Below are 22,769 nucleotides of genomic sequence, written 5' to 3'. Positions count from 1 at the left end.
ACTGCTGACCTTTTGATCAGCAAGCCCTAGGCGCTGAGGCTTTTACCCACAGCGCCACCCGCGTCCCTATGATTCCCCCATAAAAACAGCAGAAAGAACTGCACGCTGATATACCGCCCCAAATTTCATAGCTTTCCTCCCACAATTTTCTGAGTTAAGAGAGTTGCAAATGGATTCCCCCACCCCACCCCCTGAAATCAAATAACACAGAAATGAGCATGAAACAGATTCAATTACTTTTCTGGAAGTGGCTTTCACTTTGAGTGAAAGCTCAGATACAATGTGGAAATGAACAGTTAGGGAAATGTCGGAGAAATGGAATAAAATGCCACGCGAATGCAGCCATTGTTCCTACGAGTGAATGGGCTCTTCACCTGAATTCAATTGGCTGGGCCTCATTCCACCTTTCTGCAAAATGGGAACAGTTTCTCCATTGCCTCATGCTTTGGTTTGCAAACACAGGCTGCTGTTGCCTGCGAGGGCTTGAGATTATTAAGTCTGTTGATGCTGATGGCGGCCTGGTGCGATAAATAAACTGCTCTGTCTGCTGTGCGACACAAAGCCTGCCACCAGCATGGCGAACACCAACAGAGAATAAATTTTGCAGCCATCTGTCTGGCTGGCTTGCGTGTTAAGTTTCCCTTTTTACCATTTCTGGCATGGAGAGTAGACCCAGGGATCCAGTCTTTGATGAATGACACTAACTTCAAATTACAGAGCATGCTCCACCTTTAAAAAAAAAAAAAAACCTGACATGTTTTGATTTGTTCCTTTTCTCCTCCTTGATTTCTCTCCCACTGGAAGGATGCACTCTCAATGGAGAGGGGCTGCATTAATTTTATTGCACCAGGGAAGGTGTTTGGAGGGGAAGGGAGAGAGAAGAATAGGTCTGATTGTTCAGAATTGCGGAATTTTAAAATAACTTGGATCTCGGCAGTGCCAGCTCGCAGCACGTCTGTTCCACAATCACAGATACTTTTCATTTCAAATTATTATTATTTTATTTCAGTTGCAATGTTAACGAAATTTGCCCAACAAGTCGTGGCACGTGGGCAGGGGCTGTCAAACTCCTTGCAGTGCTGTGCAAATTAGCTGGATGTGCTCTCTCTCTCTCTCTCTCTCTCTCTCTCTCTCTTTCTCTCTTTCTCTTAGCTAGGGCAAAAGGACCCAAGCCACACAGGATCTTAAATGTATGAATATATTTCTTTATCTGATCCGGGTCAGAGCAGTGGCACAAAGGGAGACGGTTTAAAACTGCAGTCCCAACAAAAACGACGAGTGTTTGCCCCGGAAGGGAATCTCCCACTCGCTTTGTATTCATTTATTGCAGCCTTTCTCAACCTGTGGCTCCCCAGATGTTGTTGGACTACAACTCCCATCACCCCTAGCTAGCAAGACCAGAGTTCAGGGATGATGGGAGTTGCAGTCCAACAACATCTGGGGACCCACAGGTTGAGAACTGCTGATTTATTGTCTTGGGCCCCATGTGTGCTTTGATACCCTGGGAAGAGGGATTGTGATTGTTAAACCAGTCTGGGAATTGTAGTTCTGTGAGGGGAATAGGGAGTCTCCTAACAACTCGCAGCACCTTTAACAAACTACACTTCCCAGGATTCTTTGCGGGGCGGCACAACTGTTTGGAAGTTGTATCATAGTGCTTTAAATATATAGAGAATTCCAGATCGCTCCTTATTTTCGAGTCAGCCTCCTCATTTCACACCCTCTTGGATACATGAATGGATCAGAATGCTGATATATGGATTAAGCTGCATAATCAATTGAGAAAACTGCGCATGGATCTGTACTTATAAGGAGGTCTAAGGGCTGCCTCTTCTTTTCTTTTCTTTTCTTTTCTTTTCTTTTCTTTTCTTTTCTTTTCTTTTCTTTTCTTTTCTTCCATCCTTCCTTCATTCCTTCCATCTTTCTTTCTTTCTTTCTTTCTTTCTTTCTTTCTTTCTCCTTTTAAATTTTTTAAGTTGCCTAAAGCAGCTTTGTGGCCGTGTGACAAAAAATCCCTTTTTAAATGCTTCCGGGAAGTGACTGTAGATAACACATCATGTGGTCTCTTCCTGGGGAATTGTATGGAGGGGTGAGTGGAATGCCCCCACACCCCTGTCCTTATGGGGATTCCTTAAAAAGTTCTAAGAATTCTTTGAGGGAAGCCATGACTTGTTAAAGTTGTATCACTGAGCTTTACATGTATTGTGTGGGTGTGACCTAAACCGTATGTTTTTAATGTTTGAGGGCAGAAGTCCTCTCAGTGTAAAACAAGACACAGCATCCTTAATAAAAGCCAGTAAAATTAAAAGATGCAACCAACCCTAAACAGAATTACCAGAACACAGGTTAAAAACACCCACCACTGGACTCATCTCTGCCTCTTGGCCTTCCTCATCCCAGTATCCTGTTTCAGCTTCTTCCTCTGATTCTGAACCGCTCTCTGCCACACATTCTCCCAGCTCACTAAGCCCTGTTGCCCCTTCAGCTTCTGACATCTCGGCCCAGTCTTCCAGACCCTCCAAGTATCCCTATTTTCCAGGGACGTCCCTGATTTAGAGAAGCCATCCTGGTTTCTGATTTGATCCTGGAATGTCCCACTTTTCCTTAGGATGTTCCTATTTTCATTGGAGAAATGTTGGAGGGTATGGCAAGATATCCCTGTTTTCATTAGAGAAATGTTGGGGAGTATGGAGTTATCTGACCCCCCGAGCCGTCTGAAGGCAATCCTGTATAGGGAAGTTTTATGTTTTATTATGTTTTTTATATCTGTTGGAAGCTGCCCAGACTGCTGGGGCAACCCAGAAAGATGTGAGGGATATAAATAGTAAAATTATCATTATGGAATGGGGCGTCCCTATTTTCATCAGAGAAATGAGGGAGGGTTAGGCTCCTCTCCATTTTCTGCCTTTGACCTGAGCCTTCTCCCCTTGGTGGTTCCCCAGTTGGTTTGTCCCACCATTCTTCTGCATTGAACCAGTCTGTGGCACCTACCTGGAGATGCTGGGGCCTGAGCCTGGGGCCTTCTGCATGCAAAGCAGGTGTTCTTCCACTGAGCGACGGCACTCTCTGGCAGAAGGCTTCTGTACCGACCTGAGACAACAGCTCCCATTGTGTTCTTCTGTGCCTTTATCAGACATAACTTTGCACTGCCATCAAGTGCCTCTGTTGCGGTCAGCTTCATCCGTGTGCCTCAGGCTGTGTGCCAGGACAGAAAACGTGCTTTGCCTGCTAGGGACCCGGGTTCGATCCTTGCCCTGTCAAGGATCCCAAGTAGCAGGACTTGCGGGGAGGGATTCACCCTGAGACCACAGAGCACCACTGCTGGTCAGAGGAAACTGTGATAATGTCTCGGTGTCAGTGCTGAAGCAGAAGGTGGGAGTCTAGAGGGATGGGGTGGAATATAACTGTGTCAAAATGAGCGAGCCACAGTCCCTGCTTGCCTATTAATCATGATTAATGTACAGCATTTCTCCAAAGAAAAGTGTTTGGGAATTAGAGCCTTCAGAATGAATTACTCTGTAAGCTTTCTCCCTCTCTCTCTCCCCCCATCTTTCAGGCGTGATAATAGCACACGGTAACAGCCGCAACATATATCCTCTGCCGCCTCCTCCTTTGCAAATCCTTCCCCTGGTGCGAGGCAGGGGCTGGTCTCCAGACTGACAGGGGGAGGACGGGAGTGAAGCAATAAATCTTCAATTTTAAGGAAGAGAGCTGGCTGGGTGAGCGTCTCCCGATTTAGCTTGTCTGGTGAAGAGAAAAGGCATAGCCTGTGTGTTTGTGTGCTTCTTCAAACTTTGCCAGGAGAAATCGCGGGTTTATATTCCTGCTTCAAAGCAAAGGCAGATCAGGGAGAAAAGTCCTCGGAGTGCCGAGGGCTTTATTTAAATGGCATGAAAATTTAAACAGGTTAAAATGAAGGGTGTGCGGAAGCTTTTTTCAGCCAGGGGCCGCATTCCTTGCTGAGGGCCGCATAGTAGGTCAAGAGCTGCTCAACCCCGGCCAAATTTCAGTGCCAAAATCTGAGACTTGGAGGCAGTCCCTGGTGATGTCACAGAGGGGAGGCCCAAATGATGTCATTATTATGATATCATTATGTTTTAATATGTGTTGGAAGCTGCCCAGAGTGGCTGGGGCAACCCAGCCAGATGGGCGGGCTATTATTATTATTATTATTATTATTATTATTATTATTATTCACAACACATGAAACATTAGCCGCAGTCTCTGAGAGTATGTCATTCAAATGAAAAAGATGAAGTCTAACAAATGAGCAAATGTGTCACTAGCTGGAAATTAAGGTAGAAACTTTAGCTAAAGGTTGTATTCCCAGGTCCACCTGAAATGAAAGGATCATCAGTGGTGGACTTATGTTTTGGGAGGCCTGCAGCCTGAACTGTTATGAAGAGCCAGCAATGAGATCTGTGTGACCACTGTTATCTTCTTCAATGGGGTTGTTTACAACAACCTTTACAACATCTGTGCTGTTGTTGTTTAGTTGTTCAGTCGTGTCTGACTCTTCGTGACCCCATGGATCAGAGCACGCCAGGCACTCCTGTCTTCCACTGCCTCCCACAGTTTGGTCAAACTCATGCTGGTAGCTTCAAGAACACTGTCCAACCATCTCGTCCTCCATCTTCCCCTTCTCCTTGTACCCTCCATCTTTCCCATCTGTTCTAATGACTCTTAAACTTCGGGATTGTTGAAATACTTACAACAAAATATTAATCAATGTGAGTTATGCAACTCAGATTGTGTCTGCTAGATCCATTTTTAAGAATCAATGTGGGCTAAAGTCGCTTTGGGGGCCCCTCTGGAATTAGGGTCCCTGAAGCTTAAGCTTCATTAGTTTTATAGCAGACCGGCCCCTTGGGATCCTTCCTTCTCATCTGTTTAGGGAGCCTGGGTAGGGAAGGTGCTCTTGCCCACCTGGAGATTCAATCTCTCTCTGTTGCCACCTGGGGGTTTGTGTGGCAGGCAAACATGCAGACCTCAGGTCAACCTTGAGGGTCTGACAACCAGGCTGGGAAACCTTGGGGTCAGGGGCAGATAGAATCATAGAATCATAAAATTATATTCTTGGAAGGATCAATTCTGTGTCCAGGGTAGCTGTCTACCAGCTCCATCCAGTGTGCAGGCTGAGACCTTACCTGCCCTCAGACTGTCTCGCCAGAGTGGTGCATGCTCTGGTTATCTCCTGCTTGGACTACTGCAATGCGCTCTACGTGGGGCTACCTTTGAAAGTGACCCAGAAACTACAATTAATACCGAAAGCGGCAGCTAGACTAGTGACTGGGAGTGGCCGCCGAGACCACATAACACCGGTCCTGTATACCTGAAGGAAAGTCTCCACCCCCATTATCCAGCCCAGACACTGAGGTCCAGCTCCAAGGGCCTTCTGGCTGTTCCCTTCCTGTGAGAAGTGAGACTACAGGGAACCAGGCAGAGGGCCTTCTTCGTGGTGACACCCGCCCTGTGGAACGCCCTCCCGGCAGATGTCAAGGAAATAAACAACTATCTGACTTTTAGAAGACACCTGAAGGCAGCCCTGTTTAGGGAAGTTTTTAATGTTCGATGTTTTATTGTGTTTTAATATTCTGTTGGGAGCCGCCCAGAGTGTTTGGGGAGACCCAGCCAAATGGGTGGGGTATAAATAAATTGTTGTTGTTGTTATCTAGTGCAACCAATACACAGTTGTCCCATACGGGGATCAAACTTGCAACCTTGGCGTTATCAAGACCATGCTCTAACCCAGTGTTTCCCAACCTTGGGTCTCCAGCTTTTTTTGGACTACAGTTCCCATCATCCCTGACCACTGGTCTTGCTAGCTAGGGATGATGGGAGTTGTAGTCCAAAAACAGCTGGATACCCAAGGTTGGGAAACACTGCTCTAACCAACTGAGCTATGTGGGTCTCTCTATTTAGCCCTTGGGACCCTTCCCTAAGCCTCACCTCTCACTGATTCCTCTCCATGTGTGCTTTCTTAGAAGTGTCCTAAGAGGGTCACCTCTTTTTTGACAGAGAGTTGTGTGCATGGGAGCCTCTTAACGGAATGTAGCCTGCTGGCCAAAGACAAGTTCCTCATCTGCCGCTCTGCCTCCTTTTGCCTCTGGCTGCACCATCCCTGATATGCACACCAGAAAGATAGTTCCATGAGAGAATATGTGCTTTGCAGGAGAAAACATATATACCCCCCCAAGCCTGCATCAGAGGATGGCGGTGGGAAGGGGTGTGTTTTTCCCCACCGAGCAATGCAAGTTGAATGAGCCAATGCTTCTCAGGAGCTGCAATAAAGGAGGCTGAGCTGGAAGAGATTCTTAATTAGCTCCCAGATCCTGGATGGGATCAGGGCATATGGCTTTCCCCAGGCTTATATCATGAGCAAGGGAGTGTAATTCCTGCCACCGTTGGAATCGTTCAAGTTCAGGCTGACGGCGCCTGATGTTTAGCTTGTAATAGCGATGCATTATGCATTGCCTTTTTTTAACTGCAGAGTCACAGCCTGAGCCCACGTGCCCCTTTTATGCTGCACAACCTGACTCCAAAATGCAGATTAAAAAGCCGCCCTGCAGCTCGTCACCTTCTGGCGTCCCCTTGGAAGCGAAGGCGAGCCCCTTACCTCTTGATCTCCAGATGCAAATGGCCCGCTGGCAAGGGCCTCTGCCCCAGGATTTCATTAAAAAAAACCTCCACCCTGAATGGTGTCCTTCATTGTTACCCAGTTGTCTCACCTCTGGCAAAGGACCGTGTCTTTAACCCTTTTATCTGCTTCCATGTTTACATGTGCCGATTCAGTGTAGAGCTTGTGCACCTCATGGCTTCATGGCGCAAGTATAGCAATGCCACAGTTTATGGAAAGCACAGGCGGGGAGAAGGCTGTTGTGCTCAGGTTTCCCACAGGCATCTGGTAGACCACTGTGAAAACAGGATGTTGGGCTAGATCCAGCAGTTTCTTCCTATGCTCTTGTACTCTACAGCAGTGTTCCCCAACCTTGGGCCTCCAGCTGTTTTTGGACTACAACTCCCATCATGCCTCGCTAGCAAGACCAGTGGTCAAGGATGATGGGAATTGTAGTCCAAAAACAGCTGGATGCCCAAGGTTGGGGAACACTGCTCTACAGGGTTTCAGACATTGGTTTCTCACAGAATCTTAGAATTGTAGCGTTGGAAGGAACCCAGAGGTTCATCTGTTCCCTGCAATGCAGGAATCTCAGCTAAAGCATCCATGACAGATGACCATCCAACCTCTTCCAAGGAAGGAGAGTCCATCATCTCTTATGGGAGTCCATTCCACCATTAAGCAGCTCTTACTGTCTGAAAGTTCTTCCTGATGTTTCGTCGGAATCTCCTTTCTTGCAACTTTAATCCATTGCTTTGTGACACCCCTGAGATATTTGAAGATTGCTATCATATAAAGACGTGGGTGGCGCTGTGGTCTAAACCACAGAGTCTAGGGCTTGCCAATGAGAAGGTTGGCGGTTCGAATCCCTGCGACGGGGTGAGCTCCCGTTGCTCAGTCCCTGCTCCTGCCAACCTAGCAGTTTGAAAGCACATCAAAGTGCTTCCGGCGGGAAGGAAAATGGCGTCTTCGTGCGCTGCTCTGGTTTGCCAGAAGCAGCTTAGTCATGCTGGCCACATGACCCAGAAGCTGTACGCCGGCTCCCTCTGCCAGTAAAGCGAGATGAGCGCCACAACCTCAGAGTCGGCCGCAACTGGATCTAATGATCAGGGGTCCCTTTACCTTTACCTATCATATAAAGTGGGACCATGACGTCCCTTGATCAGGACACTATATTTCTGTCGATGTAGGATAGCATTTGCTTTTTTTTGCTGCTGCGTCACACTGTTGACTCATGTTCAGCTTGTGGTCTACTAAGACCCCTAGATCAAAGAGGGCCAGTTGTTGAGCTTTTTTTAGGATTGAAGTTGATGAACTTTTTAGGGGTTCTTTCTCCAACAGTTTTTTAACTCTTTTTTTTCTTTTCACAAGTTGTTGCTCACCAAGGGGTGCATAGGCAGGCGAGAGAGTGGCTGCAAGAGCCTGCAGGCAGGCAGGAGAGCGAGCCGCTCCAAGAACCAGCAGGCAGGCGAGCAGGAGAGCAAGCCGCACAGGAGCGAGGCCAGCAGACACCATAGAGAGCCACACACAGTGCGCCTGTTCAAGCCATCCAGTGGCTGGGATGGAGAGCAGGGAACATGCATGAGCCGGTGGATGGGCGGTTCCAAGAGCCGCACAGCGAGCAGCTGTGAGAGCCAATCAGCAGGCGGGTGAGCAAGCCACACCACATAACCACCCGCTGGGAACGTAGCCCATGCCCCCCCCCCCGAACACAACTGCCTCTGGGGGCCGGATTAAACCAACCAAATTAAACTGCCTCTGGTGGGCCGGATTTGGCCTGGGGGCCCAACATTGGACATAAAGTGTTGGTGCTGACCTTTAAAGCCCTAAACAGCCTCAGCCCAGTATACGTGAAGGAGCGTCTCCACCCCCATTGTTCTGCCCGGACACTCAGGTCCAGCTCTGAGGGCCTTCTGGCAGTTCCCTCACTGTGAGAAGCAAAGCTACATGGAACCAGGCAGAGGGCCTTCTCGGTAGTGGCGCCCGCCCTGTGGAATGCCCTCCCATCAGATGTCAAAGAGGAAAATAACTACCAGACTTTTAGAAGACATTTGAAGGCAGCCCTGTTTAGGGAAGCTTTTAATGTTTAACAGACTACTGTATTTTAATACGTTGTTGGAAGCCGCCCAGAGTGGCTGGGGAAACTCAGCCAGATGGGCGGGGTATAAATAAACAACAACAACAATAACAATAATAATTTATTTGTACCCCGCCCATCTGGTTGGGTTTCCCCAGCCACTCTGGGCGGCTTCCAACAAAGATTAAAAATACAATAAAATGTCACACATTAAAAACTTCCCTGAACAGGGCTGCCTTCAGATGTCTTCTAAATGTCAGGTAGTTGTTGATCTCTCTGACATCTGACGGGAGGGCGTTCCACAGGGCGGGCGCCACTACCGAGAAGGCCCTCTTCTCTAGATCCTCTTCACATGTACTACTGGCAAGCCAGGTGTCCCAAGACATTGTGGGACCTCAAAGTGGTATCACTCCACCAGGGAAGGAGTGGTGAGTGAAGAAGTACATTGGGAACAAGGATGGAGGAGACCAGCAGCCCCTCCGATTCACCAAGCGGGGTGTTGAGTGGGGTGTGCTGAGGGGGCAACAGATCTGCTACTGTGGCAGCTACAGCAGTAGACAAAGTATTCCTTGTAGGCTGGATCGGCTGCAGATATGGATTCTGCCACCTGAGGCAGATTCCTCACCTTGCCTCATGGTGAGGGCTCTCCCTCTCCCTCAGACCTACCTGGAGATGCTGGAGATAGAACCTGAGGCCTTCTGCATTCAAAGCAGATGTTCTTCCACTGAGCTACGGCCCTTGCAGTGCTAGATAGAGTTTGCGGATCTGTCTGTCTGTCTATTTCTCTAGCTCTCTGTCTTGGCAGCTGTGCCCATGTTCCACCAGACAGCTCAAAATTTCTGCAGGTTCTCTTCACATTGTTTCAAATGCACTCAGCATCTCAAGCAGCCTCTGCGCACAGAATAATAATTTTAAAGTTGAGCAGGCGCCAGCTCTCTCTCTCTCTTGCACAGCAGGCCTCTGAACCGCTCAGCATGACAGTAGCGAGAAGCAAAACTCTTGAAGAAAGGTCGCCTTTAAGGTGACCTGCAAATGTCTTTAAAGCTTTTTTTTAAAAAAAGTAGCTGCATGCAGTTTTATCTGCTGAATTGTCTCCAATGACAGGGAGGCAGCTGCAAGTCAGCTTAGCAAGTCTGCAGAGCATGGGTGTGTGTTTATTTGCAGGGGAGGCCTGTATCTCTGTGCAGAAAAATCTGAGGATTTGGAGGGTGTGAAATTCATTTTCTTTAGGCCGTGGAAAGTGCTTTTTCATTCCTATCTCCCTTTCTTTTGCCTGAGCACGTTGCTATCATCCCCTTGGTAAAGTAAAGGGACCCTTGACCATTAGGTCCAGTCATGACCGACTCTGGGGTTGCAGCGCTCATCTCGCTTTCTTGGCCGAGGGAGCCGGCATACAGCTTCTGGGTCATGTGGCCAGCATGACTAAGCCGCTTCTGGCGAACCAGAGCAGCGCACGGAAACACCATTTACCTTCCCGCCGGAGCGGTACCTATTTATCTACTTTAACTTGGACGTGCTTTCGAACTGCTAGGTTGGCAGGAGCAAGGACCGAGCAACGGGAGCTCACCCCATCGCGGGGATTCGAACCGTCGACCTTCTGATCGGCAAGTCCTAGGCTCTGTGGTTTAACCCACAGCGCCACCCACACCCCTTTCATCCCCTTGTAGAGATGGGCTAATCTTTCTATTTCGGTTTCTCTCAGTTCCTTGTTTTTCCATTCTTGCATTCCATTCCTCATGTTTCCACGTTGCTCCGTGCTTTAAACCAGGCATGGCCAAACTTGGCCCTCCAGCTGTTTTGGGACTACAACTCCCATCACCCCTAGCTAACAGGACCAGTGGTCAGGGATGATGGGGATTGTAGTCCCGAAACAGCTGGAGGGCCAAGTTTCGCCACGCCTGCTTTAAACCAACCAGCCATCATGAAAATTCATGAGCCTTTCAATGCGGAATTCTAATAAATTTTAGTCCCATTATCCGCCCGCTCACTATCTGAAAATTCACTTATTGGCATGTAAAGAATTCTGCCCAAACCTCATTATATGCTCCACAGATTCACTTATCCAAACAGCCAACTTCCTTGTCAGTTTGTGCTCTGCTGGTCAGTGGTGACCATTTTCAGGCAGATAGGTGGACAAATCAGGGAGCAGGAGAGATCAGTGTCCTTCGTTTGCTGATTGGTTGCAGCCATTTCAGGAAGAAACCATTGAAAAGGAGGGGGGAGAGATTGGACAAATCCCACATTAGAAATATTTCCATAGGGAAAAATGGAAACACTGGTCTCATTATGTGAACAAAAGGTTTCTATGGAACACTTTGTGTTTGGTAAGCTGGACCTGCGTACATACACATTTTTGCATGCCGTTCAGCCTGACATCCACCATTTTGCAAGCAATCTCTCCCAATATAATTCATTCCTCATGCCTACTTTACCTTGTTGTGTGGATTTTTGCGTGTATTTGACTTACTAGGCTGGAGAACTGCATTGCAAATTTAGGAGAAATGCGAATTTCAAAGGACGGCTCTTATCCGTTCACGTATTGTTTCAGAAGGTGTGGATTTGGTGTATCAACCTTTCAATGCAAACTGAATTTGATTTCTTCCTCGCCCACATTCCATTGTGGCTGTCTAGTGTCCTGTGCACACCCAGAGTTCCCTGGGAAAAGGGATTGATTGTTAAACCACTCTGGGAATTGTAGCTCTGTGAGGGGAATGGGTGTCTCCTAACAACTCACAGCACAATGAGCAGACTATAGTTCCCAGGATTCTTGGGGGCGGGAAGCCATGACTGTTTAAAATGGTTTAACACTGCTCTAAATGTATGGCGCTGATGTGGCCTAGACCACTGGCTTCACTTCTTATCCTTTGAGATGGTTTCACCTAATGTCAGAGCCCCCTCTGCTGTTGACCTGCACTCTGCTGCCTTCTCTTCTTTTATTATTATTAAACAAACATCACATACAAAAAACAAAACAGAAAATCATCTTACATTAGATATTTCTAGACTTAAGATAGTTATTACAATATACATAATCAAATTGTCAAGAGATCTAGAATAAACGTGTATTATATAAAAGAAATAAAAAGAGAGAGAAGAAGAAAATAAACAGGGAAATGCACAACGACAAAACTGAAAAATTAACAAAACCAAAACGTACCTATCAAACAAAAAGCAGTATTTAGTTAATTCAAACCGGTACCAGGGTATTCTGTTCACAAAGTCCCTGGTGCTGGATTGAACCTCATTTTTTAATTTGTTGGTTTGTTGACTTTCCGTCTACTCTTCAATTCAGCCATTTCTGTTTTTGATCTGTATTTAAATATTTGTCTCCATCTTGTGATACCTCTGCCTGAGAAATTAGTCTAAACACAGCCGAGTGTTATTATTGGAACCATAATTATTCAAGTAATTTTTAAAGCATTCCCATTCTTTCTTAACCTTATCTATCGATTGATTTCTTATTAACTGCCTTCTCACTGAACCTCCTGCACTCCCGTTCCGCTTTGTTCCAGACTCCTTTCTCCCCATTGCCCAGACACCTTCTTGCTTCCCTGCCTGCTATTACTCTATCTGCTTCCTCCGTGTCAGAATTCAGACTGCTTTGCTATTCAGTGAAAATGTCTTCATTCTCCCTCTACGCTAGCATTAAGGGGAGAAGGCTTTTTCGTTTAAATCGAGTTAATGCGCAGATGGTGGCGCTCACCGGGGGTGTGTGTGTGTGTCTTTTTGCCACATCATGGAAATGCCCCAAACAAAATTCAGACCATGCCTGGTGATGTTCTTTAATGTTTATGGGTCACCTTGGGCAGGCTTCAAGTCGGCAACTTTAATAAGAAGAGACTGCAGGGCTGCAGCTGAGGATTTTAGCAAATGCGCCAGGGCAGGAGGTAGAGTTAATATAAGCATACTGAGAATTTTCTTTGCAGAGGACACTCGACAACTCACTGTGTTTTCCACAGTCAAATGAAAGGAGTCCATAGCAATAGATTTTTAATGATGGTGATGGGCCCAATTGATTAGGCTCATCTAAGGACTTTTGATCATCTGGATCAAAGCGGAAGGGCCATCGCTCAGTAACAGAGCATTTTCTGTGCATACAGAAGGTTCCAGGTTCAATTCTTGGTATCTCCCTTTCCCCCGAAATAATTTTTATTTGATTTTACAAGTGTAAATTTATAACAATACCAAATACAGTGGTGCCCCACAAGACGAACGCCTCGCAAGACGGAAAACCCGCTAGACAAAAGGGTTTTCCGTTTTGGAGGCGCTTCGCAAAACGAATTTCCCTATGGGCTTGCTTCGCAAGACGAAAATGTCTTGTGAGTTCCTGCGGGGGTTTTCCCCTCCCCCCCCTTTTCCTAAGCCCTAAGCCGCTTATCAGCTGATCCGCTAAGCCGCTAAGCCGCTAATAGCGCTAATCCGCTAAGCTGTCAATGGGCTTGCTTCGCAAGACGAAAAAAACGCTATATGAAGAGCCTCACGGAACGGATTAATTTCGTCTTGTGAGGCACCACTGTATACATCCATATTTAGAGATTTCTCTGAATCTCCAAACTTCCCACCATCTCCTCCATGGGTCCTGTTGTCAACATTTTAAACTGCATATTATTTAATCATCCATATTTTATATCTCTCCATATTATCCATAAATTTTGCTACATTGCAAATGTTATTGAAATCCTGCTAATCTTTTCATCTGTTTACAGTAGTCTCCTAGATAAATTATAATCCCCCCCCCCTCATTCTTTGTTGCAGTTTTGGTCTTCTTGGTTCCTGAGCTTTCCAATCAGTTTTGCCATTTTGGCATAGTCCCAACAGCTTAATTTGCCATTCCTCTCTCGTGAGGACTTTGTCTTCTTTCCATCTCTGGGCTAGTAACATCCACACGGCTATTGTCGCATACATGGAAAGTCTTTTCTGCTCCTTTGAAATGTCGGTACCTAGAATTCCTAATAAAAAAGCTTCTGCTGTTGTTGTTTTTACAAAAGTTATTTTAAACTTTTTTTTTAATTCATTGTATATCATTTCCCAAAGTGAAATCATGGAGATCTGCTGCCCCTCAAGGTAAATCAGGATGGGGGATATTTTTGGCCTAGTGGGCCAGATCTTTATCTCCCCCACCCCACCCTGGCAGTTCAACTTTTGACAGATGGGTGGAATGGCCCACCTGTCAGTTACCTGACGTCATATTAACACATCAGGTGACTGATGGGTGCTTCCCCACGCCACCTGCCAAAGCTTGTGTGGGAAGTTCAATCTTGTTTCCTGCAAGGGTTTGGACAGGCTAGCCAGTTCGCTGCATCAGCTGATACGTGGAGAGTACAATCCTGCTTTGCACAGGGCTCAGACATGCCAGCCATTTCCTAGCAGGAGTACACATCAAGTGTGGGGCAAGTTTTCACTAAAATAGCCTCATGGGCCAAATGGGGACATCTGGGGCTGATCTACACTGGTGAGTTGCAACATTAAAAATGCATTATAAAAAATGTGACACCAGGGGGCTCTGTAGAGCAGCGATCTGTGGCCAATGGGAAATTGCATTGGGAGTAATATTTTTATAGCGTTTTCCAGAGCAGATCAGCCCTGGCGTCAGGAATGAGCCAGCTCCCAGGGAAGGGTTGCAGCCAACTGAAGAAAGCAGCCAGGAACAGAGAGGGTTAACTGCGATGCAGGATGAGCATCGGCTAGAGCTAACTCCTCCACCCCTTGGCATGCCAGTTGATAAGGGAATGGCTTGAGAGCAGGCTTCAAAGTTTGCCGGAAGCAAAAACAGGTGGGAAAGAGTTAAGAGACAGCCTCTCAGAGAATGAGGAAGAGGCGGGGGCTGACCCACTCAGTCCAAGGTCTCGGCGAATGGGAGGGCTGCAAGACAGGAAGCAAAACAAAAGTCGTATGAAGCGAAAGTTCAGTTGCTTCTGGTCATGCTGGAAGCAGTCCTCAGAAGGGTCATCTTGATTGATGATGGCGGAGGCTGTACTAAAGCCGTCCGGAGTTATCTGTTTGTTTTGACAATAAAGCATCCTTTTTAATTAAATACGCTCAGTGTGTTATCAAGCCGGGGACTGGACTCCTGGCACCTGGTCAGAATCCCTGGTGTGGACAATGCTGAGCTAGATAAATCGGTGTAGGAAAACTTACTAAGTTCCTAGCTTGCTGGAGCAATGGCAGCTGTGATGAAAAGGTGGGTTACTCACTGAGGCAGATGTGGTACTCATAGCATCTTTCCACAAACTCGCTCCAAACCTGGACCAGGTGGGAGTGCTCACGACATCTTGTCCTGCTCTCCTTAATAGTGTCCCAGCTCTGTTACCTCCTAGTAGTATGCTGCAGCCCTACCTGGAGATGCTAGGGATTGAATCCAGGACCTTAGATGCTCTACCACTGAGCTACGTATGGCCCTTCCATAAGTATTACTTATGGTTGATCCTAAATGCCTTTCTGGATGCCTTACCTCCGTACGTGAAATCAAGAAGAGATTCCTAACATCTCTTCCACCACTCTCCCTCCCGCAATGCTAACAGAATACATTCCCCGCCGGATGGGTTTCTCCAACGATCGGAATTTACTTTTCTTTTAACATTTACTCAGGGCTCCTCCGTTTTGTTTTCCTAAGGAAAGCAGAGATTTCAACAGCCAGACAAATCCTCTTCACATCATTTCTGCCTTCAGGTTGGCAAGGTGGTTGAAACTTGAGGGGTGAATGGAGGTCATTCTTTCTCTAATCCGCAGCGATGGTGGTGCGTTTGCCTTCAAAATGAGTGTGCAATTTTGTATACCTGTGTAAACATGCAGTACAGCTGTGCACTCATACAATTGCTCGTGTGTCGCATTCTGCGAGGATGTACGCTGTAGCTGAGCTGTGCAAATCAACAAGTGTACATGCTTTCACACAAACAGGTTTTTTGAGATGCTCTGTTAAGTGTAACATCTGAATAAGCCCATAGTGTTGGGCTTAGACTTTGGCGTGGTGCATTTGAAAACAGGGACATTCTTCTGTACTGCTACCGTACCAAATATCACCTCCTGAGCTTTGGAGCTTTTTCTTGCCACACCACACCACTGTCCTCCACTTCTGACATATTGCAAAAGGCTCTTTCCTACATTCTGAGTGACTCATCCACTTACTTTCTGGTAGCATATCCTGCCTAGCAATGGCCTCTGAAGCAGCTGTGTTAGTAAATGATCATAATCCCTCTTTGAAAAAATTTAACCTCAAAAATCCTTCAGAGAACGTTTAATCTCACAATGGATCTGGTTTTACTTATTCCACAAATAGTTTACGTGAAATCAAATTCATCTAGCACCAGATGCAATTTGGATAAGCAGTTATGGTGTGTGTGTGTGTGTGTGTGTGTGTGTGTGTGTGTGTAGCTAGTTCTTATACAATCTCAACCGACCTTCTTGGGTGTTAAGGCCCCTTTGCCTTAGTACTGCTACCCTCAGAAGTTGGTAGTACTGCTACCCTCAGAAGTGTGATGAACGGTGGCCCAGGAGAGGACCTTATCTGTGGCAGCTCCTAAACTGAAGAATTCTCTTCTACACAGAGGTGCTCTAGCACAGGGCAGGCCAAAGTTTCACACAAAATGGGCCATGAGAATACTTTGACTGAGAACCCACAGGCTGCACACTGCCTTGGTGAGCAGGCTGGGGATCAGGGCCAAAATGTGATGCCCCCTTCCCCAGCCCTCATGCTGCCTTCCCAAAACCGGGTAAGCGAGACGCTATCAGCAAGTTGTACCATGTTTTGAGTCTAGGGATGCCCAGGTCTCTCAGTTGCACTTTCTAATTTTCCCCATCTTCGGTTCTGCTCTCTATATTTCCACATCAGCTTGCAATTTATTTATTGAAAACACACTCATGAAAATTCGCTGGTGCTTTAGTGCACATTTCTCCTGGTGTACGCATTTTTGAAAACCATGCTTTCTAGTACAGTGCTTTCTTGCATGTTATTTTTCACATGCATGCAAGCGTTACTCTGGTTATACTCACTTTTGTCCACATGACGTGGCTGGAGAACTCCAGTGCGAAATTCTTAGAAGTGTGAATTTCGAAACGACGGCTGTCTTTTGGTTCACATATCATTTCAGAAAGCGCAAATGAGGTGGATTCGACTTAAAATGCAAACTGGCTCTAATATCTCCCCCAATAACAACACAATAAAAGCCTTTGGGAATTGGAGCAATGGCCAACCAGAAGGAAACTTGGAAGCAGGACATGAGCAAAAGACCACTCTCCTCTCCTGTGCTCTCCTTCTGCTCCATGAATTTGCCCAACCCTATTTTAAAGCCACCCTAGTAAGTGGCCATCATTGCCTCTTGTGGCAGAGAGTTCCATAGTTTATGTGCTGCATGAGCAAGTGCTTTCTTTTATTAGTCCTGAATCTCCCAATATTCATATTCATTGGATGTCCAGGGATTCTAATGTTATGAGAGAGGGAGAGAAGCTTTTATCTACCCACTCTCACTATGCCATGCAGAATTTTATACAGTTCTATCGGGACGCGGGTGGCGCTGTGGGTAAAAACCTCAGCGCCTAGGGCTTGCTGATCAAAAGGTCGGCGGTTCGAATCCCCGCGGCGGGGTGCGTTCCCGTTGTTCGGTCCCAGCGCCTGCCAACCTAGCAGTTTGAAAGCACCCTCGGGTGCAAGTAGATAAATAGGGACCGCTTACTGGCGGGAAGGTAAACGGCATTTCCGTGTGCTGCGCTGGCTCACCAGATGCAGCTTTGTCACACTGGCCACGTGACCTGGAAGTGTCTGCGGACAGCGCTGGCTCCCGGCCTATAGAGTGAGATGGGCGCACAACCCTAGAGTCTGTCAAGACTGGCCCGTATGGGCAGGGGTACCTTTACTTTTTATCACAATTGCACTCATTTCACACGCTAGCAAAGTTATGCTTAAAATTCTACAAAGCAGGCTTAAGCAGTATGTGGACCAAGAACTCCCAGATGTGCAAGCTGGATTTCAAAGGGGCAGAGGAACCAGATACCAAATTGCAAACATGCGCTGGATTATGGAGAAAGCTAGAGAGTTCCAGAAAGACATCTACTTCTGCTTCATTGACTATGCAAAAGCCTTTGACTGTGTCAACCACGGCAAACTATGGCAAGTTCTTAAAGAAATGGGAGTGCCTGATCACCTCATCTGTCTCCTGAGAAATCTCTATGTGAGACAAGAAGCTACAGTTAGAACTGGATATGGAACAACTGATTGGTTCAAAATTGGGAAAGGAGTACGACAAGGCTGTATATTGTCTCCCTGCTTATTTAACTTATATGCAGAATTCATCATGCGAAAGGCTGGGCTGGATGACACAACTTTGATGGCAGAAAGTGAGGAGGAATTAAAGAACCTCTTAATGAGGGTGAAAGAGGAGAGCGCAAAATATGGTCTGAAGCTCAACATCAAAAAAATGAAGACCATGGCCACTGGTCCCATCACCTCCTGGCAAATAGAAGGGGAAGAAATGGAGGCAGTGGGAGAGTTTACTTTCTTGGGTTCCATGATCACTGCAGATGGTGACAGCAGCCACGAAATTAAAAGACGCCTGCTTCTTGGGAGAAAAGTGATGACAAACCTAGACAGCACCTTAAAAAGCAGAGACATCAGCTTGCCGACAAAGGTCCGTATAGTTAAAGCTATGGTTTTCCCAGTAGTGATGTATGGAAGTGAGAGCTGGACCATGAAGAAGGCTGATCACTGAAGAATTGATGCTTTTCAATTCTGGTGCTGGAGGAGACTCTTGAGAGTCCCATGGACTGCAAGAAGATCAAACCTCTCCATTCTGAAGGAAATCAGCCCTGGAAGGACAGATTGTGAAGCTGAGGCTCCAATACTTTGGGCACCTCATGAGAAGAGAAGACTCCCTGGGAAAGACGCTGATGTTGGGAAAGATGGAGGGCACAAGGAGAAGGGGATGACAGAGGACAAGATGGTTGGACAGTGTTCTCGAAGCTACCAGCATGAGTTTGACCAAACTGCGGGAGGCAATGGAAGACAGGAGTGCCTGGCGTGCTCTGGTCCATGGGGTCACGAAGAGGTGGACGTGACTAAACGACTAAACAACAACAAATCATGTTGTCTTATGCTCGCCTGTTCTCTAAACTGAAAAGTTCCATGCCCTCCAACATTTCTTCATCCCCGAATAAAATGGATCAACTTAGATTACTGCTTGCACCAACCACTCCAACTCTGGGCAAAGTCTGTTTGTGTCCGGCATAAGATGTGAGCGGTGCATCATTGCCAAATTTTGCTAGTCTGATCTCTGTGTTCTTCCTTGTCATCCAGTCAGAAAGTACATTAATGCTAATGCTTACTAATGTAAGAAAATAAAAAGGACAGCGTCATCTTTGCATACTCGGAGCATTAATATACCTGCAAAATGGACACTGTTAGAAGTGTAGTTGCCCTAAATGAGCCACTTAAAATTCTGTTCGGAATAGATGGCAGGAAATTGGCGAGGCGGGAATTGTCTTTGGGAAATAATCTGATCATTTCTTCATTAAAATTCTGCCCAGTTTCCCTTAAATGAAGGGCGCTTCAGAATGAAAGAGAATTAAAATGTATAATAAAAGGGTTTTATTTTTTTAATAAAAAAAAATTACATGTTGCTCCAGGTGGTTCATTTTCATTGCAGTGGTGTCACCATCTGAGCTTTAACTAGCCCCCCCCCCCAAAAAAAAACCCTCCTATTTTTACTTAAAGGTACTTGAAGGTGGATCTGCAACTGTTATTACTGCAATAGCTTCAAGGTGTCATCAGAGTATTCGGGTCCCTAATTTCCATTTCATAAAGAGCTCAACTTTTTTAAATTGATTGCCTGGCCTGGTTCCCTATTTTAGCGTAGCACACTGGTAGCCAGCACATTTTCCTTCAAAACTTGTTGGACTACAACTCCTGTCATCCCTGACCATTGGCCATGCTGGCTGGGACTGATGGGAGTTGGAGTCTGACAGCATCTGGAGAGTGCCATGTTGGATGGTACATAGTTGTTGTTGTTGTTTTTAAACGCATTCCACTCAATTAGAAATGGCTAGCCGAGACTGCAAGTTAACCATTGTGGCCCGACACCTTTTATTCGCCAGGAATCTGTCAGCATCGCCCTTGAGCCAGTGTCACCAACTGGACTCATGCACTTCAACCTCGACTGGGCTAGGCGAGCTGGGTAGCACTTCCAGAGACCTCCAGGTCAAAGTGCTGTGGACTCACAGCTTAGAGTTGTGAGCACCGGATTCACTTCCACAATACAGTCGTCGCACAGCAGAGTATAGCAGAGTCTAGCAGTGTATACACGACTCGGAGAGCAGCTCTGTAAAAGATCTTCATTTATTCTATAACTACAACTATAATACAAAACTATATACAGAGCTAAACAGGTCTAAGCATAAATGAATGCTACACTGAGTGTCTGCAGCTACTCTTAGCAGCAACCTTATCTCTACACACGATCTCTAACACTCAGTCTCTCTCTCTCTCCGACACACTGACTGACTAACTTGACTTGGTGCTGGAGCTGAATAAGTAGAAAGCAGAACACTGCTCCTCCTCTCTGGAGAATCAGCAGACTCGTCAGGAGATTCTTGGATATGGGAGGGGTGAAATCTCCTCACTGTTAATGTTGTTGTAAGTTGGACTGGCTTGGTTGGTGTGAAGGACTTGGACAAAAGACTGCTCATAGGCAAACTCTGGCCCTCCAGATGTTTGGGACTACAGTTCCCATAATCCCTAGCTAACAGGACCAGTGGTCAGGGGTGATGGGAATTGTAGTCCCAAACATTTGGAGGGCCGGAGTTTGCATATGCCTGGTTTAGAGCTCAGGATCATCCACTGAAATTGAGCGTTGAAGCAAGTATGTCTTTATGCAGTGTGTTTTTTAACTGTGGCATTCGCTCCCGGAAAATGTAGGAATAAGCTTAGAGCAGGGCTAGTCAGCGCCAGTCTGCATGGCTATTTCATGATCAGGGATGATGGGATTTGTAGTCCACCGACACTGAGTGAGGCTGGATCAGTTGTGTGGAGTTTGCTCCAAACAAACTTTGGATTTCACTTGTCGGAAGTAAGGAAGAGGATGGCCCTGGGATATGGCCGCTCGACGGCTGATATCTCCATCTTGTGGTTCTGTTTTTGAGGATTGGCACTCCAAAAGTGAGCTTGCAAGCACATACCCCTGCCCTAGATGTAACAGCATGTCCCTCCTGATCTTTTCAGGAATCTTCCAGCGCTCGCTAAGGCCCTTGTGCGGCACAGTGTGACTTTCTACATGCCGTGCCGGAAGATTAAAGAGAAATATAAAGCAGCGCTGCGGTTTATTTCCTTTGATCTACATATCTAGAAGACATTTCCATATCAGTCTCTGTGTTGTTTGGCACAGGAACTAGGGAGCTCCCTGAAGATGTGTTAAAAATAAATGGAAACAAGGCTCTTCACACACACACACACACACACACACACACACACACACACACCACGCTGCCCCAGCTTTCTCAAACAAGTCGGCAGAACCTCAAAGTTGCACAAGTGCTGATGTTAAGTTGTGCAGAGGGCCACTCCCCTTCCCAGGGGGGCGGTGTTGCAGGCAGGCCCTGTGCGCTCCCCGTGTTCAGCAGGGGGCGTGGCAATACTGCCCACATCACAGGGAGTCCCGGCCGCATCACGCCCATGGCCGACCAATCCGGTCCACCGGGGTGCATGGCTTGCAGTATTTAAACAGCTGCGCAGCCAGGGGGTTCTCCCTTCTGGCTTCCGCTTCATTGATGGCTATTTCTTTTGAAAAAAGGTTATCTGCTAATGTATTTGTTCCCAACCTGGTGCCATCCAGACAGTTTGGACTACAACTTCCATCTACCACAGCTAGCAAAGCGTTGGTGCTTCCGGCCGATAGGCATTGTATTCCAACCCACCTGAAGGTCACCTACTAGGGAAGGCTGTGCCAATATATAGAGGGCCTTTTGCCTTTAACACTGCAACAACCACCTGTTAAATGCTTTTGCTATTATACTTATTTTGACAGGTAGGGAACTCTGGAATTTACAGAACGAGAACATAGGAAGCTGCGTCTTACCCAATAAATATTCATGGCTTTCAGCCACAGGCCATTGCAAATACAAGAAAACGCTTGTTGGCACAGACATAAAACATGGATTAAAAATATACTCCCATTTAAAATGCTGCCGAAATGAAAACAAACCCGAAAGCTTCCTGGGGTTACTCTTAGATTTAGCTTGCTCAAGTCAGCGAGCCACTTTTACTGAACCACCACTGACATTCAGTTCAAGATTCTCTCTTGGGTTTTCTTTGAGAAGGGGGGGGGGATAAATATACACGTCAGAGAGAAGGAGGGAGTGAAGATCTACACCCGGAGGCCGGATCTGCTACCCCTGCTGTTTCTGCTGCCCAAGGCAGTTTCCTCACCTTGTCCAACGGGTGGGCCAGCCCTGCCAAGAGCTCCTGGGTGTGTTGCAGAGCTGCAAGCTGAGGCTCTACTTATCATGCAATACAGAAGCTGTGGTTCCCTGTTGGCTTGCAAGATGATCTTTTGTGTGCGTCTTGGTTAATTCAAGATCATTAGGTTCTTAATGTCTGTAATTGACGCAGGAGGGTGCAGGGGGCTTGGCTTAATTTTGCTATGTGGAGATTATGGCTTGTAACGTTTGCCTACCTCTCGTTTTGCAGGAACGTCAGTTCTGATGGAGCGGAAGCGCGCAGGAGGCTCCGGGAATGTGACGGCTTGGTAGACGCCCTCCTTCATGCCCTGCAGTCTGCGGTGGGCAAAAAAGACACAGATAACAAGGTGATTCTGCTCCTTGGTGCTGGTGTGAATAGAAACTCACTTTGGCTTAAGCAAATGTGGATTTCTTGATGAGGGGGACGTACAGGATGCATTGAAGGTGAGGGGCGAGGTCTAGCTGGGAACATCTGCTGGCTTGAAAGATGCTTGTATTCACAGAAGCTTAAAAGGCAGCCAGGCCTGCTACAGGAAAGCATTTATCTCAGTGCAAGCTGGTCCATTAGGAGGAATCGGGGCACTGACCCACCTAGCTTTGTCTGCCTGCAGCCAGCCCCCACATACTGGCTTCCTC

At 46.8% G+C, this 22,769-nt stretch overlaps 1 protein-coding gene across 10 annotated transcripts in view; it reads left to right on the top strand.

Moving 5' to 3' along the window:
* ARVCF (ARVCF delta catenin family member) overlaps positions 1 to 22,769 on the top strand; it is a 331,955-nt gene that overhangs the window by 222,386 nt on the left and 86,800 nt on the right. For all 10 annotated transcript variants that reach the window (XM_079956529.1, XM_079956526.1, XM_079956524.1 and 7 more), the window contains one exon: positions 22,363 to 22,480. In XM_079956529.1, coding sequence (XP_079812655.1) covers positions 22,363 to 22,480 — 118 coding nt within the window. The remainder of the gene's footprint in view (positions 1 to 22,362; positions 22,481 to 22,769) is intronic.

This window comes from Podarcis cretensis (assembly GCF_951804945.1).
Source record: "Podarcis cretensis genome assembly, chromosome: 16".
In the NCBI taxonomy this organism is placed as follows: domain Eukaryota; kingdom Metazoa; phylum Chordata; class Lepidosauria; order Squamata; family Lacertidae; genus Podarcis; species Podarcis cretensis.
The sequence above is the reverse complement of the archived record's forward strand: the minus strand, read 5'-3'. Positions and strand labels throughout refer to the sequence as shown.